Genomic DNA, 20456 nt, shown 5'->3' with positions numbered 1-20456 from the left:
ACATACAGACAGACACATGCATACATACAGAGAAGGAGAGGGAGATGTCAGACTGTAGATACTAGGCTATATCTATATATACTGCTATAGTGTACTGACATTGTTTAAGCTCTTGGAAAGTGGATCTGAATAGCATTTCAGTCAAATTTACTTACTTTGACAAAGGCATAATAGTAGATGTAAATGTAAAAGTTAAAAAAAAAAAAAAAAAAAAAAAAAAAACGAGGAAGAAGGGTTAGGACCAGATAGTGAAAGAACACGTTTTCTTGTTTTGCTGCCTGTTTATCTACATTTGGTTGTTGGTCGGTTCGATTCCCGTCCAAAAGAGTCGTTCAAAGTGATCGATTCATCCGGACTGGGGCTCGCGCGCTGCTGGGTAACTCACGGTCCCGGACTGAATGCGCTCACGATACGCCGTTACTGAGCAACAACTCGTTAGTGTGACATTTGTGAAATCCGACTAAACCGAACAACCATGGCGGATCCAAGAATACGACAGATTACGATTAAAACCGGTGTCGTTAGGAGGTAAGCCCATTGTTTGTCCCATTGAAACGTGTATTACCACTTCTAGTCGCGTACAAGCTAACAAGATAAAGCCAGGGGAACGAGTTAGCTTAGCGGTGTGGGTTCACCGGCTCGACCGCACGGAGAGCTGTTTTTTCCCGTTTAAATATCACGCTACCTCGGTGCTTCACAGAGGCCTAGGGTCAGTGAGTAGATATGTGATTTCATTTGTTGTGATGGTAATATATGTCAGTGTTATTTGAGTTCATTGATAAATATGTCGTCACGTCGTGCAGCGCAGTTAATTGCAAGTCGAGATGTGTTTTGTGTAACTTGGAGAGGCAGCTAGCGTTAGCCTGCTGATGCTTACTCACTGCAGAGAACAGTTATAGCCTGTGGCGAGAGGGCATGCTAACCCTAACCCGCAAAATGGCATGGGTGCTGATGAAAGGGGCCACTTTCAGTCGAGCACTAGCAACATTTTATCATTCAGATACCATGTTTAGTCAGGTGGTGGAAGAAAACGAATCAAACCCACATTTTAAAGCTGTTGTTTGTGTATCAGTTCCTCAGTAGATGGATGATGCTAACGTCTCATTGCTGTCTTAATACAGTTAATATTGTGCTGTCTGGCTTGTGGTTTGTTTTACCTTCATATCATAGCGCTTTTGCCCACCCAGACATAACTAATGATAGTCCTTTGTGGTCGTTTTGGTACAGAATGTTTGCAAACTCATTGGATTCAATGGAAAGCCCGTTTAATTTAAATAGTGTGGCCTAAATGTCAGTCCATCATAGGTAAGGCATGTTAGACATTGGCCTGCAACACATTACTGTCCGAACATGGCAAGTTTAGAGCACTTATGTGCATAATTACGAGCTTTTCACTATAGACATATGTGACATTAATGTATGTTTACTCTGTTTTCTTAAAAAAAAAAAAAAAAAAAAAAAAAAACAGATATTGAATGGTCTGTACACATTTAACACATTTGACATAAAATCTCCTTCCTAATGTTCCATTGGCTCCCTAGTAAAATGTAGATTATTAACATTACTGCTTTTGCAATAAATCAAGCCAAGGCTTGGTGATATATCGATACTGTGAGGTGTTTTCTTTGCCTTCCCGTGTCTCACTACCATAGTTTGCCACTCTCACAGTGAAATTATGGTTTCTGTCACAGTAATTATCTGTGAACGCCAAACTCCGCTGTAGACAGTCTTCCATCTTGGGTACAATGAGGTAGAATGGAATGTTTTTTTTGTTGTTGTTTTTTTTTACTATTTAAAAAGTCAAAGTTTCTCAGTGTTTGGTATGTTCACCATTTGCCTGACACACAAAGCTAGTCATCAGCAGTCAGATCTTATTGGGCCTTCTATGATTGTCTGAAGGGGTGTCCCACATAGGCATAGGTGATATATCGGCTATACTCAATGTTTGGCAGCTTGTTCTATGTGGGATGTAGTAAATGACTGTGATGTGAACATTTTTTTAAGCTGCTGGCATGAGACACACTTTAATATTTCACTTCTCTCGCTGTCTCCTAAGGATCTCTCGTTCTCACAGACACAGATACACACGTCACACACACTCGCCTGGTCAGTTAAGGACATATGTGCCAGTTTTACTCCTGGCACCAGATTGCGACCTCATTGTAGAGCCTGCATCATTGAAGCCAACTTGTGGTAAAAGCATAAGTACCCAGTGTACAATGTTATATTGAAAATAACCACTGTTGGTGTCTGGGGATCTGTGGTAAAACGCGGAGTGGATTTTTAAGGTGTTTTTATCTTATGTTGGTGAAACTGGACTTAACTGATTTGGGGTCGTTGGGAAAACAAAGTGGACTGTATTGGTTTAAAAAACATTAGTTAAAAAATTAAGCCTTGTAGTAAGCGCATACATACATCAGTATTTGAAAGAAAGGGCCCATATGCTGTGTCAACAATTTGAAAGAACCTGAAGGTCAGTTCCATACAAGGATTTGTAAAAGACCCAAACATCTTTATTTGCATCAGTTCTAAAGAATCTGTTCTTAAAAAAAAAACAACAACAACTATCAAGTGGTTAATTAAAAATCTGTTTTTGACAAATGATTACAATAGTTCTTGATTATGACTTCAGACATGTTGAACCCACTACACAAACTGTCCATCGATGTCAATACAGGGGCGAGTGCATGACTGGGGATTAGACTGGCTTGATTTCTATTCCTTACCAATCAAAGCAAGGAGTGGGATAAAGTTTAAAACAACAGCAAAACCTGATATTGGCATGAATTTGCCATTAGATTTCTTGAATTTGTACCAAGTGTCTTTCGTATTTGTTCAAGAGTTGAAGATGCACTGGTCACGGGAAAAAATGGGAGGAAATGCATCACTGTGACCATAAACCTGAACCAAGAGAGAAGGACAGAAACACCAAGCAAGACCCTAAGGGCAGTGAAGAGAAGCTGGCCAAATCCTCCTTTGTCCAGCTGCATAGCAGACCAGTGGACTGAGACAAATCCCAGTTAGTCGCAGCATTACTGAGGCAAGTTTCTCTGGCTTGCATGGTATTTCACACTTTTGATGTTGATTTAACACTTGACAGTTGAGGAGTTTACTTGCAATAGCTGGTAATTGCCTTAGAAAGCTATTTGTGTCATCCATATACCTGCACAACCAAGAACATCTGTGTATACCATTTAAATCTAGCTGGGAGTTCACTTGACTTGACTTGACTTACATGTAACTTAGACCTCATCCACTGTGATGCCACCGTCAGTTCCTGCACATGTTGGAGTGTAGCAAAGCAGCCATGTTTTAGGGCTTCCAAACACAAGTGAGTACTGTTGATGCCATTGATCATGCCTGCGTTTGACCCCGAGCTGCAGTGAATTTATTCCAAGCCAACCCTTTTTAGCTGGTCCTTCAGAAGTTACTACAAACGGATAAACTGCCCTAACAGGCAGACGTTTTTCTATCTATACCTTCGTGAGTTAGAGAGACTAGTTGGAGCCAGTTTGCAATCCACCAAATGCACTGTTCCCTAACAAGCCTGTAAAAGTGTATGTTGGATTTTAGTAAAATTCTGGCTATATTCAGTTTCTTCGTAAGTGGTACAGTCATAAAAGTAGCATTTGTCTTTCCATCCGTCATTGCTTCCTCTGGACTTAAGACTTTGTGCCGATTTTTTTACGCCGTCATCCAAGATTTACATGTCTACCTATTAAAGGAAGGTAATATTCATATTACTTGACTGTCTCCTTTTCAGTGTCTTTTTATTCTGATAGCGGGCCTCTGTTAGAATTATTCTATGATCGAGGAGTTCTTGGGGAGTTGTGCACATTTTTTGATGAGCACACAGAAGACTCTGTAGCACAATGTGAGGACATCATCTCTTAAATCAATACTGTGTGAATTGAATAGAAAATTGTTACAAATATAGAGGAGTAATATAAGAGGATGATCTGTGTGTCCCTGGCAGATGAAGAACAGTGACTAGCAAGTGCTTGGTGATTCACTTCTTGCCACCGGTCTTAGGTTTCCATTTAGATACTATAGGCTATGGAATTCATAATACAGCAGGGGCGTCACACTCGTATTAGGTAGTGGGTCACATTTGTTCAAATGAGACCTGTACGGGGGCCAGATTCATTTTTGCTGACGTCAATATGACTTGAGTCGACACATGGATAGTTAAAGCACCTTTCTGATTTCTAAGTTTAAATCTATCAATTTGTAGCCTATACCAATCAATGAGAAATTGCATGTTAGCTCATGAAGATAACACTAATAACACTAATAATAATGCAGTTACATTATAGCAATATATAGCATACAGGTTTGCCATTTACCTCCCAGAAGAAAATAATTGCTCTTTCCATCTTTCTTGAAAAATTCTACATTCCATGTCAACCTTTTGCTTTTTTGACAGCATGTTTGCTAAACGAACAGAAAGTAGCAACTTGTGCACAGTGCCGCAGGTTTTAAGTTTACTTCTGGCCAATGGATAGTTTGTAGTGCTAGGTCTAATTTATTTATCATAATTTGTCATTAATTATTTACTTATCAATTTATCATAGAAACCTCTTATTTTTTCATATTACACATCAGTGATGTTGAAGGATTTTCCATGTACTGAGTCCCCAGGACCCACAAGTGGTCATTTGAGTGCATCCCAGGGAAATTTAGTTTTGCGTCATAAGTGCAATTTTTCCTTAGGATTAATGAATAATGAGCTTTCTCACAGGTCTTTGGTGAACACAGCTGATGTGTGATGTTCAAGTGTCACCTTAGTTTAAAACAGTGAGGAAATTGGTTGTTGCTCATATTTCACTACAACTTGTAGATTCCTTGGTCACAGTGATATTGTCTTGTCCTGCTTTCAAAACATTTTCCATCTGCTTTGTGTTGTAGTCTGGCACACTTTCATTGTGCCATTTGACTTGCCACTGCATCATCATGTCTACGTCGACTTAAGACAGAGATGATTCAGATGCACAGTCGACATCAGATGCGGTCTAAACATCTTTCCCATTTAACTTGTGTGCAATGGTTGATCGTTCCGCCAAATCTTATGGGAGCTCCTTTACCATGGAAGCAGTTCCACATAAGGTGTTGGAATCCCCAAAGGAGTTGAAGTGTGCTGAGTAGCTACAAGTGCTCATAAATTCTCATATTGCATCATACAACCATCATCCATCAAGTAGAGAGCAGTTGCTGACAGATTTTTCGCCGTCAACATCATAATGAAGACTATCTCAAACGGTAGCAAGCATGCATCAGGACTGGTTATCTGATTGTCCAAGATACGTATATTCAGACACGTGTCAACTTTGTATTTCTTTTTTTTTTTATGCAAAATTTTAAAAATGACCAGTGGATTACTGAAATTCGAATGATTTTCTGTTAAGTAAGCACGCATGAGTAAACAGAGATACTTGCCTTCACACAGTACATCGTTCTTTCAGTTACACATCCCACTACCTCAAAACATCATTGACATGTACTGATAATAAATGTATGCACATCCAGCCAAATTTTTCAAGTGCAAGACAAAAAACTGCAGCATAGTATAAAGAAATAATGTCTGCACACTGCATTAACTTCCCAACAACCAATAATTTTATTCTCTTATATGTTTGGGCAACATTTCAATCAGTGAGATTTTCCTCATGTACTAAGCAAGCAATGAATTGAACAGAACTTCTGTTTTTTCTATTTTTTTAACAGTAAGGATGACATGGGCAATTTGTTTTTGTCATTAACATTATATAATCACCTTTGCCACTGGAATTGCAATGGATTTGCACAAAATGCAGTGGAAAAGTTGGCCAAGGTTGGTGATTAACTTGACACTGGCCAAAAAGGGATGTGGTGTGACAGTGGACATGGCTGGTCAATAAAAGAACACCATCAAACTTTGTGTTCTTGTCATACTAGTGATGATAAGCATGGAACACTTTAACTTTTTGGATGAAAATTGTACATGTGAAGCTGGCATGATCTTGACATTTGCAAAGCATTGGCAGAGGTATGCGCTCTACTGAGTGCCATTTAGTTTTTAATAGGGATTAGTTTCAAATGAACAGTTTTAGACATTTGATATTGGGTCCCTGTGGTGAATAAGGAGGATGCTGATCACCCCAACCAGTGTATCCTGTTCTGTCAGCTTATGTTTCTGTCCCTGACTTTTAGACTGTTGCCAAGTTGTGTACTGTTTTTAGCCAAATTGTTTGGCTTTGTAGTGTGTAGTCTGCATTCAGCTGCAATTCTGGCCTTGTCCTTTATTGGTAAAGAGTCAGAGAAAAGAATGCGTACACTGAGGAAGCATTTACCAATAGCAGCAAATATGAATATTAAAAAAAGATTGGTGATTAAAATGATAGATACAGCTCTTACAATTATTGTGCTTGACACTTTGTTTGGCCTACTAAATTATACAGAGGGTCAGGGCCAGATTTACTAATGTTTCAAAATGTGTCAAACCTGTTTTAGCACTTGCCCGATTTTACTATGGGGTTGCAAAAGCCCCAGCAAAATAAGTGGAGGTGACTAATCTTTTGTGCTTATGGCCTTAATACATGTGCATTTAGAGGTATCTCCCTAAGTGCAAAATTCTCAGTTGACAGTGGGTGGATCAGCAAAATAGGAATTATCAAACCTGATGGTAGTTTATGTCTCAGTAATTCTGGGCACTGACTGATGCCTGTGTCTTACTTGTGGAGCACACATGGCTGTGTTCTTGCCCAGAGACAGTGGCTCAGTACCATGGACAGCGTAGTGCTGATCTCTGTAGCTTGTAACACAGCCTTGCCTTCATATGCTCCAGTGTAGAAACCTGTAGGGCTCATGGCTGCTCACTCTAATTTAGTTATAGTATCAGTTGTCTCATTTTTGTCATAGCATGAGTAAACAGGGCAGACAAAAAAAAAAAAAAAAAAAAAATGACAAAGCAATATAAGCTCCCCCTTTCTGCATCATCCCTCCCAAGCTCTGGAGAAGTGTGTGAGTTCTATTATAATGGAAAAATAGGTCAACATTGCCATGAGAGCTCAAACTATATCTGTATCTTGCAGGCAGACATCCTTTTACTCTGCCAGTTTCTTTTTACAGTGTGCCAGGGTTATGTTGGTCTTTGGGTGGAGGGGTTGGATGGGGAATGATAAATGATTGCAGGTTGTGGAACTATGTTGACATGGAAGACCCCAACCTATTCACACCAAGGCACTGTTGTAGCACAGTTTTGTAACAAAATAAGTAACAAAATCTCTGAACAAAATATTTAATTCATGTGTTGACTAGGGGTGCAACGGATCAAAAAAACTCACGGATCGGATTGTATCACGGTTTTGAGTCACGGATCGGATCATTTGTCGGATCATTAAAAAAAAAAAAAAAAAAGACAAGACAAATATAACTTTGTCCTCCATTTATTTTGTAAAACACTTATGCCCATTAAATAAAAACATTCAACTAAAAATGTCCATCCAGTGTTTAATTAAAATTTTAAATTAGCCTATATAAAAACAACTTAAAGTGCAATTTAAGGCATGATACCTTCTAATTTCGCATGCCACAGTGCCTATACACCGTAATGGTTTTGTCCACCAGTGATGTTTTTTGCTATGGGCAATGTGGGCAACCGCCCAGGGTGCAATCTACTAGGGTTGCATGAGCGCCCTACAAAAAAAAAAAAAAAAAAAATCGCCAGTTTTCTAGACTACCATATAGACCCGCATAAAAGACGACCCTGATTTTAAGACAACCCCTCTTTTTTCAAGACCCTTTTTTGGAAAAATAGGCTACTTTTTATATGGACAAAATCTTGTTTGAATAAAAAAGCCACCGGCCTGCATCAGGCGCGTCGGCCGCGGCCACCGGTTCGCATCAGGCGGGCCGGCTGCGGCACCGGCCGGTACTGCACCCACCCGGTCAGGTCTGCTGGATCTGACAGGTGAGCGGCCGGTGCCGCGGCCCGCCTGGTGCCGCGGTCGACTGGCGCTGAGGTAGGAGTAGTAACATGGAAGGGCGCAAGCCAGTAATTTCGCCTAGGGCGGCAACATAGGCAGAAGTGCCACTGTTGTCCACCATCCACCATCCAGACCACGCCCGTGCCAAACCGTGGAGAGGGATCCGTACGGATCATAGATCAACGATGATCCGTTGCACCACTAGTGTTGACCTCAGACTTGTCACTTACACCATACTGTCTGGTGTATAAGTACATATTGTCTTTCCTTTAGGCAGGGCTCCGAGCAGTCTCAGCGGCTCACAGAGCTTTTTCCCCTTATCACTGCACTTTACGTTGAGCACAGAATAAAAACATGGAATTGAACTAACTCTTGTGCAAATGAATGCAAACATTTACATTTATCACCACATCTGTGTGCTCTCTCTAAGTCAGACATGGTGCAGGTGTTGGATGTGGCTGTACGTATTTTTGTGTTGCACACTGAGAAACAAGCTGAAATTGAACTGTTGACCATGGAGTTGGCAGGGAAGTGGTTGAATTGGTGTCAGATTTCAGTAGATACTTGCTCAGTCTGAAACTAAAAGTTTATCTTCCTGGGTGTGATTTTATTTGGTTGTGGCACCTGAAATCGTGTCTAGGGCTGTGGGGGCGATTCAGCTACAAAATTCAGTTTTTGTAAAATGATTCTTTTCTTGCCAGGCTAACTCTGAATTAATACTTTCTCCTTATTTTGGACATGCCTCTATTTCATTTAAGGTGGAAAAAATGCTGTTCATCATAATGCAACAGATGGCGGTGTGACCTATTCAAAAAAACATTTACTTTGGGATTTCAGATTTTTTTTGTACAGTCTTAATTGTCTTCAGAAGAATGAGTCAGCCATTTTCTATGGAGTTCCCCTGGGGTCAGGTGAGGAGAAACAAAAGAAAATCTGTACTCTCAGATTAGTAATCTGTGCACACGGTTTACAAACTGTGATCTTTGATTTATAATCCATCCCCTCAGATTACTAATCCATGCCCTCACAAATCATGGCATGGATTCATAATTCACATGGCTCTTTTTTAGCTTTTCAACTGACCCCATGCGGGCCCCATAGTTTTGTGAGTCATGAATAGTTAAGTGTCATGAATTGTATCTTATCAGGGGCCCCTGCTGAGTCCATCGCTAATATTTAATTTTCTTTCTGACGTAATTTTTTTTTTTTTTACATGATTTTTGCACATATTTTCATTTTCTACACTCACTTATCTTAATCAGGGTCATGATGGGGCTAGAGCCTATCCCCTCATGCATAGGGCAGAAGACAGAAAACATTGACTTTTAAATGGAAATAAGATCATTCCATAACACAGACCTGTTATATAATTATGCACACAGAGGTGAAGAAGTGCTTCAACAGTGGGGCACACCATGCCCCACTTTGTGCTTTCCTGCTGTGGTTCTAGTTCTTTTTACACCACAGCTTATAACTCCTTATCTGTCTTGTTTTCTGTTATTTAGCTTGTATACTCCCAAGATGTAATTAAATATGATAAGGGGCGTTCAAGATCATCAGCCTGTGTTAGCCAGCCTATTAATTAATTGAGCATTCATCATGACCTTACATCTAAATTTGTGTAGTGGCCAAATTTACCATCCTGTAATAGAAAATATAGCCAATATTAAGAAGTGTGGTGAGATAATGTTTTCAGTACAGCATTCTGTGTGGTGGTCTAAATGTATGTCTCCTCTATAAGGCAGACCTCTAATTCCCTATCGTCAATGGCCTTTGTGTAATGTGCTATCGATTGTGTTTTGAGTAGGGTCAGATTACTAACGGGCTTCCTGATGATAGCTGGTTATGATGGTGGCTGGATTTCCCATAGTGGAAGATGTCACAGACAGAGTGTCTGATGCAGAGAAAACAGCAAGCTTGGGCAGTGCAGTGGGGTATGATATTTTATCAGCCTGCACAAACCTGTTCAAACTGAGACATCTTAATGTGTATTTTTATCCTCATGCTCATTACCTCACTTGATTTTTTTTTCTTTCTTTTTTGGAGGGATGTATATACCATTTAATCCTGGGAAAGGTGACCACAATTACAAGTTTAGTATGGGCCCTTAAAATCGCAGTTAAGGTTAAATGTACACACTGTCATAGCCCTCTGTCTCTTCATAATTTCATGTTCCTCTCACCCTGTCTCGATCTCCTGTGTCTCCCTACTTCCCTGTCCTCTTATTCTAGTCACCCCCTCCTCCCTTTTTATATATGGGAGTTGAGAGGAAACCTGCTTGCTCTTTTAGCCAGGCCTCTTTCCAGTGGATTTTGCACATTCCAGTCAGTGCCTTTCTGCCCTAGCGAGGCGGATGCCCTTAATAAAATGACAACAGTAATTTGCCTTTGTCATTCCGGTCCCGGCACAGGCTACATCGTGGCTCAAAAATACAGTGCTAGAGGAGGCGGCCGAATGTGTGTGTCGGCTGGCTCTAATTCCCTTTTTTTCTATTTTCCAGAGAGCTGCCTTTTCCATTAAGCTTGAGGTGGCAGGTCTATTTAAAACCAGCCACGACCCCACCCCTCATTCACAGAGCGCTCCAAGTCTGAGAGAAATAAGAAATTAACATCAGGACTGGATGGGGAGGAATGGACATTTTGTTATTAGACTGTCCTTCAGTTTTATTCAAATTATTCCAACCTTCCTTCCTCCATTTTTTTCCTCTCTTTGCCGCCTTCTTTGATTCTAAACTAGTGATATCATTCATTCTGCATCAAGCGGGAGGGAGGAGGGCAGGAGCTGCTATTGCATATGGTCCTTGTTTAAAATCGTCTTGATGGAAACGTATTAAAATGAGCGGTAATTGATGTAAAATATGACAGAGTGCTGTTGGCTTCCTTGGCTAAGCAAGGAGCTGCGCAACACAGAGGGAAGGATCTTCAGTAATGTGACTGATTAATGAAGGATCACTCACTCATGCACATGCAGCTGATTTTATGAAAAATGAATTTTGTGTCGTCATTCCGACAAGCAAGCACTGCCGGAAAAAGACTATTAGTTGGAAATCATTATCAATAGCGATATTTTCAAACTCCATTATGCCAATCAGGGTCGGAATGTATTTAATAGATTTAGTTCCATTTGGCCCGTAATTGATAAATAATCAAAATTTATCAATGTACTCAAGCCCATTTTCACTAACAATCAAGGAAAAGTGGCCCATTTACCACCTGACTTGGTCCAAATTAGGGACTAAATTGATGATCAATTAATCTCTAAAAAGGACTAGTAGTGTGTGTGTGTGTGTGTGTGTGTGTGTTGGGTAGGTGGGGCATGGGGAGCAGATATAGGAGTCAGATAAGCATGGTGATAAGGCAGGAGCTGGAAGACACGTTACAGTTAAGCACACCGGATGATTCATAACGTGTTACTGTAGATGGGCGTCCAAGTTAAAGTTGAAACTTGCCATTACCAACTGAGAATGAAACCGTCCTTAAATGCATTTATTTGAGAAGCATATTGGTAACAATAAATTGTATTAACATTCAATTCACTTCACAGTAGGGATGTTCATAAAAAATCAATGGTTGATTGTTGTCTGTTGAATAATGACATTGATCAAGCTCATTGAATTAAACAATTCATAATCACTATTGTTGTGGAAATTATCCTGACTTTAATTATGTTAATGCAGGGTGTCTTTTTTTGAATAGTCATTATTTTGGGGTAAAAAGGGATGACTTTTAACTATGCAAGGCAGCCATATAGATAAATGCAGGGACCATTTTTACGTAGCTCTAGCACCCGAAATGACCACACTGAATTATGGATTATTAACATGGACAAAGGCAACATGAAGCATGGTCACATTCTGTTGTTTACTGTGAAAAATATACCTTTAACTGTGCCAGTGTGGCAGGTGTAAAATGCTGAACTCTGACTTGACACAGATGAACTAAACATTTAAACCTAAACACTTTTGTCCCACCTTGCTTCCTCCCTGTTTATATCACCTGTTCTCCATTTGTGATTCTAATGTGTTTCTTGGATCTAACCTTACCCCCCTTCAGCTTTCACTGCCCACTAGGAAAGTTCATGGATTGAATTTTATCAAAACTGAAGCCAGTTACTATTCCTTTTTCATGATTCTCATTTCTTATGCTTTACAAGATTTTGCAAAAATAAGATTGCAGAGTGCAAGAATCCACATACTTTAAGTGATTCCAAAAGAAGGTTTTAGCTTACAGTGAATTGGAGAACACATTTGCTGTAGTGATCAGTCTACTTTACATTGATATGCATCCATATTGCAGCTGCAAATAATGAGTGTATTCATTATTGATCGACCTATCGAACATTTTCTTGATTAGTCGATTAGTTGTTTTGTCTATTAAATGTCAATAAATGTTTCTCTATAAAATCCCAACCAACAGTCCACAACCCAAAGATATTCAGTTTACAAGAAACCAGAAAATATTCACATTTGGGAAATAGTTGCAGGAATCACAGAATTTGCAAATTTTCTTCTTGAAAATTACTGAAAACGATTTATCAATTACCAAAGTAGTTGAAGATTAATTAACTAGTTGGCAATTAATCAATTACTCAACTAATTGTTGCATCCATATGCCTATTAAGGATATGCTACAGGTCCAAATGGCACACAGTGTTGGGCTTGGCTTCTGATTAGATTGTGTGCTGTGCATCTAAAATGAGTTACCCAAAGCTTAGCATTATAGTTGTACAACCTGTTGAAGAACTTATTGGCCGGCTTAATTTGTCTGTAGTTCTCATCAACAACAAATAAACAAACAACATACTGATAGAGGGGATGTTAAAAAGTATTTTTTGAATGAATTGTTGGTCCTAAGAGAGGGCTGTAATTAACAAGGCTGTATTGAGATAGGCTCAAGAATGAGTGATTTTTGCTAGATTGATAATCAGTGTCTAATGAACTTATTCTGAATTTTAGGGCAAAGGGCAAAGTGATGCCAAAGATCAAGCTGTTTTTGGTCTTGCTCAGTGCTTGTTTTTAACATGGACCCTCAGTCTTGGTCTGCTTTACACTCTGTGAGTAATAACATATTTTAGATGAATGTTGAAATTTTAAGGTATATTTAAGACAACTTTGCACAACCTTCATAACATTGAGGAAATGAGGCAACTTTTAGTAGTTGACTGTTGGCCAGTCAGTCAACTGTTCTAGCTTGTCACTAAAGCAAATATTCAACTTTTACAAACAACTATTTTTCATTTTTTTACCCCATACTGTGTCTGGTCATCAAATATTAAAAAGCAAGGACAATAAGCCATATTCAGCAGTCAGTCATTTTGTATTAGTACATTTTAATTTATGTTTTTGGCTGGGTGAAATTGGGAAAACTACTGCGATTGCATCACAAAAATTTAGACAGATGTGGGTAGACTCAACCAGCCAGCCAACTGAGGAGAGGACAGAGGGTGTTCTGCTTTATTGGATGACAACAATAGCCACAGAGCATGGTGAAAAACAATGAATAAAAAAAAGAAAAAAACACATTGAAATAAAAGTGCAGTTGCTAAATCAAATCAACATTCAAAAAAATATTTGGGCCTGAAAGGTTAAAATATAGAAATTGAATGGGAGTAGAACAGACACTCTCATTCAAATCAACATCGCAGGATGTTCAAAGTGGTGGCCATTGTTATTAGAGTTGCTGCCATTGCAAAGAATTGTGACTGTTGTAGTGGGTCAACTTCCGTATAACCCTCCATATAAACCAACGTCTAACTAGACTGGTGGGTTTTACAGAGGGCTTTATTGCCACTCTGACATGAGTTGTCACCATAACAATTAACAACAATGGCCATTTTCCATTAAATTTGTGAAGTAACCACGCCTAACAGTTCAATTTCCGTTCTACTCCCATTCGGTGTCTATGGGTTTTTCGTGATAGCTTCTAGCATCTGTGGACATTGACAGCAGAATCATTGTTAGATGACGAATAAGAAGATAATAGACAGGCCGAACAAAGAGTAATCATTAATTGTTTTCGTCATGAAATAACTTAATGATCATAAATTGAAGTAAATTGCTAGTTTGTAAGATATGGCTTACAAGACGTTCCACCTGCACCATGAAGCATTTTTTGTGCTCCATGTTTCAAGGCAGTAAATTAGGCCAAGACTCCATCTCACTGATCAAATTACCGTATTGTAATTGTAACAGGACATAATATAGATAATTACCTGCCAACTAAGAAAGAACTGTAATGAAAGCTGTCAGATTATGAGAGGACCTTCTGCATTTTCATAATTCCTATATGGTGAACAATCAGAAAATATTTACAGTAGCAGCAGCCCTGAAACGAAACAGGTCAGATTTTTAGTCCCTACAATCAGAGACACAACAGCAAACAGCATCAACAGCATGTGCCTCGGTCCTTTTCGCTGTTTACTATTTAAGAGGTAGCATGACATAAAATCTGTTTTATCGTACCTCCATGTTAAAGCCAAGCATTATGATTATTTGTTTTAACAGAAATATTGCTCTGCATGATTTCTCTTTTGAACAATTTGCGTTGTCATTTACTATTATTAAATAAATGTCATTTACTATTATTAAATAAATGTTGTTCATTATTATTAAATAAATTAGATTCCATATACTCTTGATTGGACAGGCTTTATTCATAATTCACAAAGAATTGCATTTGTACATAAAATTGTATTAAGTTGGAAAGTGAGAACTATGCAAAAAGTAGCAGAAACCATGTTGGAAAAAATATTTTTAAAAATTGCGATTTTGGTGTCAGAGTGAAAATTCTGTCCCAAATAAAACATTTTAATTTCAAATAAATGTATGTAAGTGCTCATTTATCAAGGCTTTACATCTAAGATTGTTTTCTAAAGTGCATTAGATCACAATAATGTATCAAAATTCACATTGTGGCGTGATGTAAGGCTACTTTCCACTTGAATTCCAGTATGCTGTGTACCCGCACACCAGTGAGGGAGGAATGATGTGTTCAGCAGTTGTTATTGAGGTGTGTATCTAGCCCTCCTACGGGAGATGATCTAACTCTGTCCCCTCACTCAGAGAAATGTTGAAGAGAATGAGGATAGATGGCCTCGTCTGTAAAAGGTGACCATCACAGGCACCTTTTTATGGTTCGGCCTATATTGTCTGTCTGAGAGGCTGTGCATTTATGTTTCATGTTTGACAACACTGTGTGTCATCGGCTTTAACTTTGAACTGTCTTTTTCTTTCTTCCTGTTATTACTGTGTGTAGGCTGGCCAAAGAGGAGATTGCGTACATAACAGAGGCAAAACAGCAGGAGGAGAAGGTCGAGCGCCTGAAAGCAGAGGCGGGAGACGAGTATGTTATCAAGAAACAGGTATGCTGGTGAAAGAGACAGTAGTTTGAATTGACACACAGTTTTTGTCCATGTAAAAATGTTTGTCTGTAAGCCATTTGACAGATATTACCTAAAATTAGTGCTTTGCTGTGGATTTCAGCCACAGTTTAAGTGATAGAGGTTTTGCCCTTTACCCTCTTGATGATTTGAGAAGCTCCTCTTCCATATAATGAGGTCAGTCCACAATGATAATGAAGAATTAGGTTTTGAGAGAGAATCATTAGTGATTTTGTAATTTACTTGATGCAAATGTAATTATAGCATGTAACTTTGGAGGAGTTTTATAATTACTGACACATGCTGCTAATTTAGAGCCCCTAACAGATCACTGGCCCATATCCCGCTCTCTCATTCTCCCTCGCTCTGCCTCCAGCCCTCCATCATTTCCCCAGGCTGCTGTACACTGGAGACAGCAACAGAGGCTCTCAAAATATGAACGGCACATGGTGACTTTTGTCCTAGCACTACTCATCTCCAACACAGACGTCATGAAGGACCATGCCAGAAATTTTGAATGTTGGGCCTGATTACTACAATTTACCCACATTTTACATTGCAACAAACTGTTTTGCAAATCATGCATGGGTACTAAAGATTTCACAACATCAAAATACCCTGATTTTGAGATTTGAATTTTTGTTTGAAACACCCATTTTATAATGTTCTGCTTAGGCTAACAAAGTCGTCTCCATCATGATAATTTGGCTGTGTAAAGCAAGCATATCCCCAGGGACTATTTTCTGACAGAGAGACCCAATTTCAAGTCATCAAAACACAAGAAGAAGAAAGTTTGATGTATCTGAAAGTCCATTTTCATATCATAGTGGAATGAAAGGAAACCAGTCACTGAACAAAAGGTAGAAAAAATGATATCAGAGATAACAGACTTCTTGCTGTGGGAAAAGATGAGCAGAAACATCAAGTAGACATTTTGTAGATATCACACTAAACATGCAGAATGACTGGTGTGGTCCTTTTAAGTACTGAGCTGAACAGTTTGTTCTTGCAGTCCTGCATGTATCAAGCAGGGGGTGGTGTACCAGCAGAAATGGCAGCATAGGCAGCATTTTTATGTTTATCTGATAACATTAAAATTCTGTGTGTGTTTTGTTTTGTTTGTTCATTTATAGAGCTATGGCTCACACTGAGCGGTAGGCTTGGCTGGTGTTAAATGGGGGGATTGGGAGGCCAGATGGATTATGGTTGGAGATGAGAGGTCTGAGGCAGGATGGATTAGAGGTTTTTATTTTAATGGAATCAATACGCTGTAAGTGTCATCTTTATCCAGCGCTGATGGGATCATTCCACTGCACTGGGAGGGCACCATGACTTTTCTCTTTTTCACTACTCCTCTGCTTAGTCTGTCTCACCTTGTCACGTCGAGATGGAAACCAAGCCTACTAGTTGTCTGCTTTTCTTTCTGTGTGTCTGGTAGTGTGCCAGCCGCGGTCTGTGTATGAGTTCATCTCCACATGCCTGTTTGTGTGCACGGCCGTGTAATGTGTATGTGTGCAACGGTGTCCACATTTTGACTTTACAGGCCGACAGAGGGATAGCCGAGGAAGCATCTGTCATGAGTGAGTGTGTGTCTGACAGTGTTAGTGACTCTTCTCTGCTCTTTAGGGTGCCAGTTGGGGGAATTCCACATTAGCCATGGCTGTGAAAGTTACCCAGGCTGTAACACAGTTTCACTCTAGGCGTAGTAATACCTCTTTACGCCTGATCACAGTGTCCTCGGCTCAGGGTTTTCTTCATTCATCCAGGTGTGCAGTCAGAGCGAGGCGGTCCCCCGCTGCCCAACTCCCTGCCCGATCAATAACTCAATAACATTTTTCATACCGCGAGCTTGTTGGGGGATGTTAACCACAGCAAAGAGTATGTGGAACACACTGCACATTTTGTCAGGACTAGGTTGCATCAAAATTCAGAGGATGAATATGCCTGTATGTAGCCATTTTCAATCAATATGTCAGACTTACAAAATACATGTGAACAACTGCTCAATAATGTGTTGATTTTATGATTACACATAATGAGAAATGGTGACTGGGGCAGTGGCATGGGTAGTCCAGTTAATAGAGGTGGTGATGATACTGATGTGGTCTGTGTATGGTTTCAGATGGAGGTGCTGCAGGAGTCCAGAATGATGATCCGAGACTGCCACCTCCGTCTGGCCAGAGCACATGCAGACCTGCTTCAGATACTAGTGAGTATCACCAATAAAATCACTATCAAGTCAGTGTTTTCATGTTGAAAATTTCTCCAAACTCACAACAGACCAGAAATGTTCAGGGAAAACAGTTATTATTTCCTATGTGAAGCCCTCTGGGCCTCTTGAAGAATTGCATTTGCAGTGTCGGGGTCTGTGTTGTAATACACTCACAGTGACCAAAATGGCTTCATACATTTCAACAAGTCTGAGGTCCTCCTTGTACTTCACTCTATTACATACAGTACTTAAGTAAATAATACAGCTGATCATGTAAACAACTTTTACTTATAATGTTGAACACTCATTGGGGAAAGCTGGTTGCTCCTTGCAATAGATCTTTTTCACAGCAGCCATTGACATGGAATAGCAGGGTAAACAGTGCTAATGGCACTGAGTAAGGTTCCATTTAAAGTGATAATTAAGATTTTTACCCATATAGTGGTATTTGTTGGTCTATGCGAGTGTCATGCACCCACAAAGCTTGGTCCATTAAATCCTTCCCTGTCATGAGAGCGAGAGCTTCACCAGGACTGCTCCAAAACGAATGAAGATACAGACTGGAAAACATCATTTTGAGAGGCAGTACAAAGCTGAGAAATTGCTTTGAAGGATGCACAGCAATACATGTTTGTATTAGACAAACATCAAAACATCTGTATCAGAGTCTTTCCAGTGAGCCAGCATGAACAGCAGCAGGACCCTGGCTCTGTTAGACTTAAATGAAACACAACGTTCATTAATGTCATTAGTAACACCTGTGTTTGCGTGCTCTTTCATGTCAAAATGTCTGCTGTGAAAAAGGTCTGTTAAGTGTTGTTCTCTGTATTTCAGTAAATGTAGCTTTGAAATTGATCTTTAACTATAGACAGTTTCCAGATGTCAAAGTAACAACTGCCCTACATTTGTTCTGTCAAGAAAAGATAGAGAAGCCATGCAGCGATAACCAAATGCTTATGCTTAAAGGCATATTTTTTTAACTGAGAGATTGAAGAAAATGCTAAAGGCTTTGATTGAACAGTGACTTTACTAAAACATATGCAGTACTATATTTGTCTACAAGTATTGGATGACAGACAAATAAACACACTATTTATGGCAAAATGTTGTTGTTAAACATCCATCACCTAAGCAGTACCCACACCCAGAACTTGAACAGTTTTCTTCTAAGTAATAGATAATCTGGAATTGTTCCCCACATTTCTGTCTTTCTTTAGTCTTTATATAGCACTTGGTCTTAAGCTTATCCCTCCAAGACTTATGTTGATGGATATGGAGTAAAGCGAACATACGCATGTGTGTCTTAGGGTCATCCTAATTAATGCAGAGCAACAGCCGGGCAGCTGGCACTACAGAGCGAGTCACTCAGACGAGAGCTGATTGGTAGGGAGAGGGAGCTAACCTGGAATTAGTTACATGTCCCCTTCCCTATCACTCACCCATCCTTCTTTCCTCCTTTAGACACGCATGTATATGCACACACACTCATCACAGTTCATTAGCAGTGCTGTCACTGCAGTGACCACCACAGGAACTCACACACACTTGATTAGCAAAGGATGTGACCCCATACAGTCCCATGTTACCATGGCGCCTCTGCCCCCAAGCCAACTCTTTGCTGTTATATTCAGATCTCAGTAATGTAATACTGACTGAGATTAACACTGAAATATGCCACAAAGGTTAAATATATTACTTATTTGTATGGTAGCCTGGATGTATACAGTGTACAAAATTAGATAGTGTGAAAGTAGTGGTTAAATGTAATTTAATACAAAAAGAAAAAGTAGTGGATTTATTCTCGAGGGGTTTGCTGACTTTCTGCATTTTAAGTTCTCTTAGGTATTGGCAATCATTTTTTTGTTTTTAAACAACAATAAAAACAGAAATCTCAGTTCCTTGTGTGTGTTTGTGTCTTTTCAGGAAACAGAAGAGGATTTGGCTGAATCAGAGCAGTACAAAGAGGCTAGAAACATATTGGACTCAGTGAAGCTTGAAGGATGATGTTCTCACTGTGAGATTCGCTACTTAAATGTCCATTCCTTTTGTCAGGCCTTGTTTGGAACCACGGAAGCAAACAGAGTCTTTTCAAGCTTCTTGCTTTATAAGTAGTAATTATTTCTACATGTTAACGTGCCACTGAATTTTAACATGCTTCTCCTGTGTGTACAATCTCACAAGCATCTAAGTAAACATTCTCTATTTCTTACAGAACATGAGTAGTGGGTTTTTGTTGTTAGTTATTTTGTCATACAGTTCACATTTACGATTTCATTTCATAGATGTGATTAAATATACACTCATGTCTGTCTGTCTGTGGTCTTTTCTACAATAATAACAGTCGACTACCAGTGTTGGTTTGATTTGATGGATTTGGAAAGGGTTATGGGAGAAGAGTCATAACAAAAAGCATATATTCCAGCTGCACCCCTCAGAGATCACTATGTCGCTCTTACTATGTAGATGCAAGATCAAGTGACAGTTTTTCTCCATTTTAACATTCCCTTTATTAATATTTCAGTTGGGCAAGCTGTGGAGCTGCGAAATATTGCCTGCAAGAATACAAATCCTTAATAGTAGCCTAACTGGAGGGCTTAATTGCGCAGTGACTTCACTTGCTTGTATGCATGTTACAGTAATGAATTGGATTGTGTCTTCCTACCTGTGAAGACAAGACCACCTTGGGCAATCCTGTCAGCCGAGCCACACGTTGGTTGTGGCCATGAATGACAAAGTATTGCTGGTGCAGCATTTACAGCAAATAATTCAAATGGTCCAAAATAACAGCACCCTATCGGGACTCGGAGGCCTTCCAAAATAGTGTAGGCCCTACTATTAAATAAACTCAATGGCCAGACAAATTAAGGTTACATTTGGCTTGATCCTTATTTTACAGATTTCGA

General features: G+C 39.5%; 1 protein-coding gene across 1 annotated transcript; it reads left to right on the top strand.

Annotated features, from left to right (window-relative positions):
* The first annotated feature begins 331 nt into the window (after window positions 1-331).
* tbca (tubulin cofactor a) lies at window positions 332-19856 on the top strand. The gene is made up of 4 exons (XM_030066063.1): window positions 332-528; window positions 15218-15323; window positions 17464-17550; window positions 19477-19856. The coding sequence occupies exons 1-4, from the start codon at window positions 476-478 to the stop codon at window positions 19555-19557; spliced, it is 327 nt and encodes a 108-aa protein (XP_029921923.1). The 5' UTR covers window positions 332-475; the 3' UTR covers window positions 19558-19856.
* Window positions 19857-20456: the final 600 nt, after the last annotated feature.

Source organism: Myripristis murdjan, chromosome 12 (assembly GCF_902150065.1).
Source record: "Myripristis murdjan chromosome 12, fMyrMur1.1, whole genome shotgun sequence".
NCBI classification, from domain to species: domain Eukaryota; kingdom Metazoa; phylum Chordata; class Actinopteri; order Holocentriformes; family Holocentridae; genus Myripristis; species Myripristis murdjan.
The sequence above is the reverse complement of the archived record's forward strand: the minus strand, read 5'-3'. Positions and strand labels throughout refer to the sequence as shown.

What these genes read in the sequence shown, in the direction of transcription:
- tbca (XM_030066063.1), top strand. Translation starts at nt 476, where the DNA reads ATGGCGGATCCAAGAATACGACAGATTACGATTAAAACCGGTGTCGTT. An exon ending in AGTATGTTATCAAGAAACAG is followed by an intron (nt 15,324 to 17,463) that starts GTATGCTGGTGA and finishes GTATGGTTTCAG; the next exon opens with ATGGAGGTGCTGCAGGAGTC. An exon ending in CAGACCTGCTTCAGATACTA is followed by an intron (nt 17,551 to 19,476) that starts GTGAGTATCACC and finishes GTGTCTTTTCAG; the next exon opens with GAAACAGAAGAGGATTTGGC.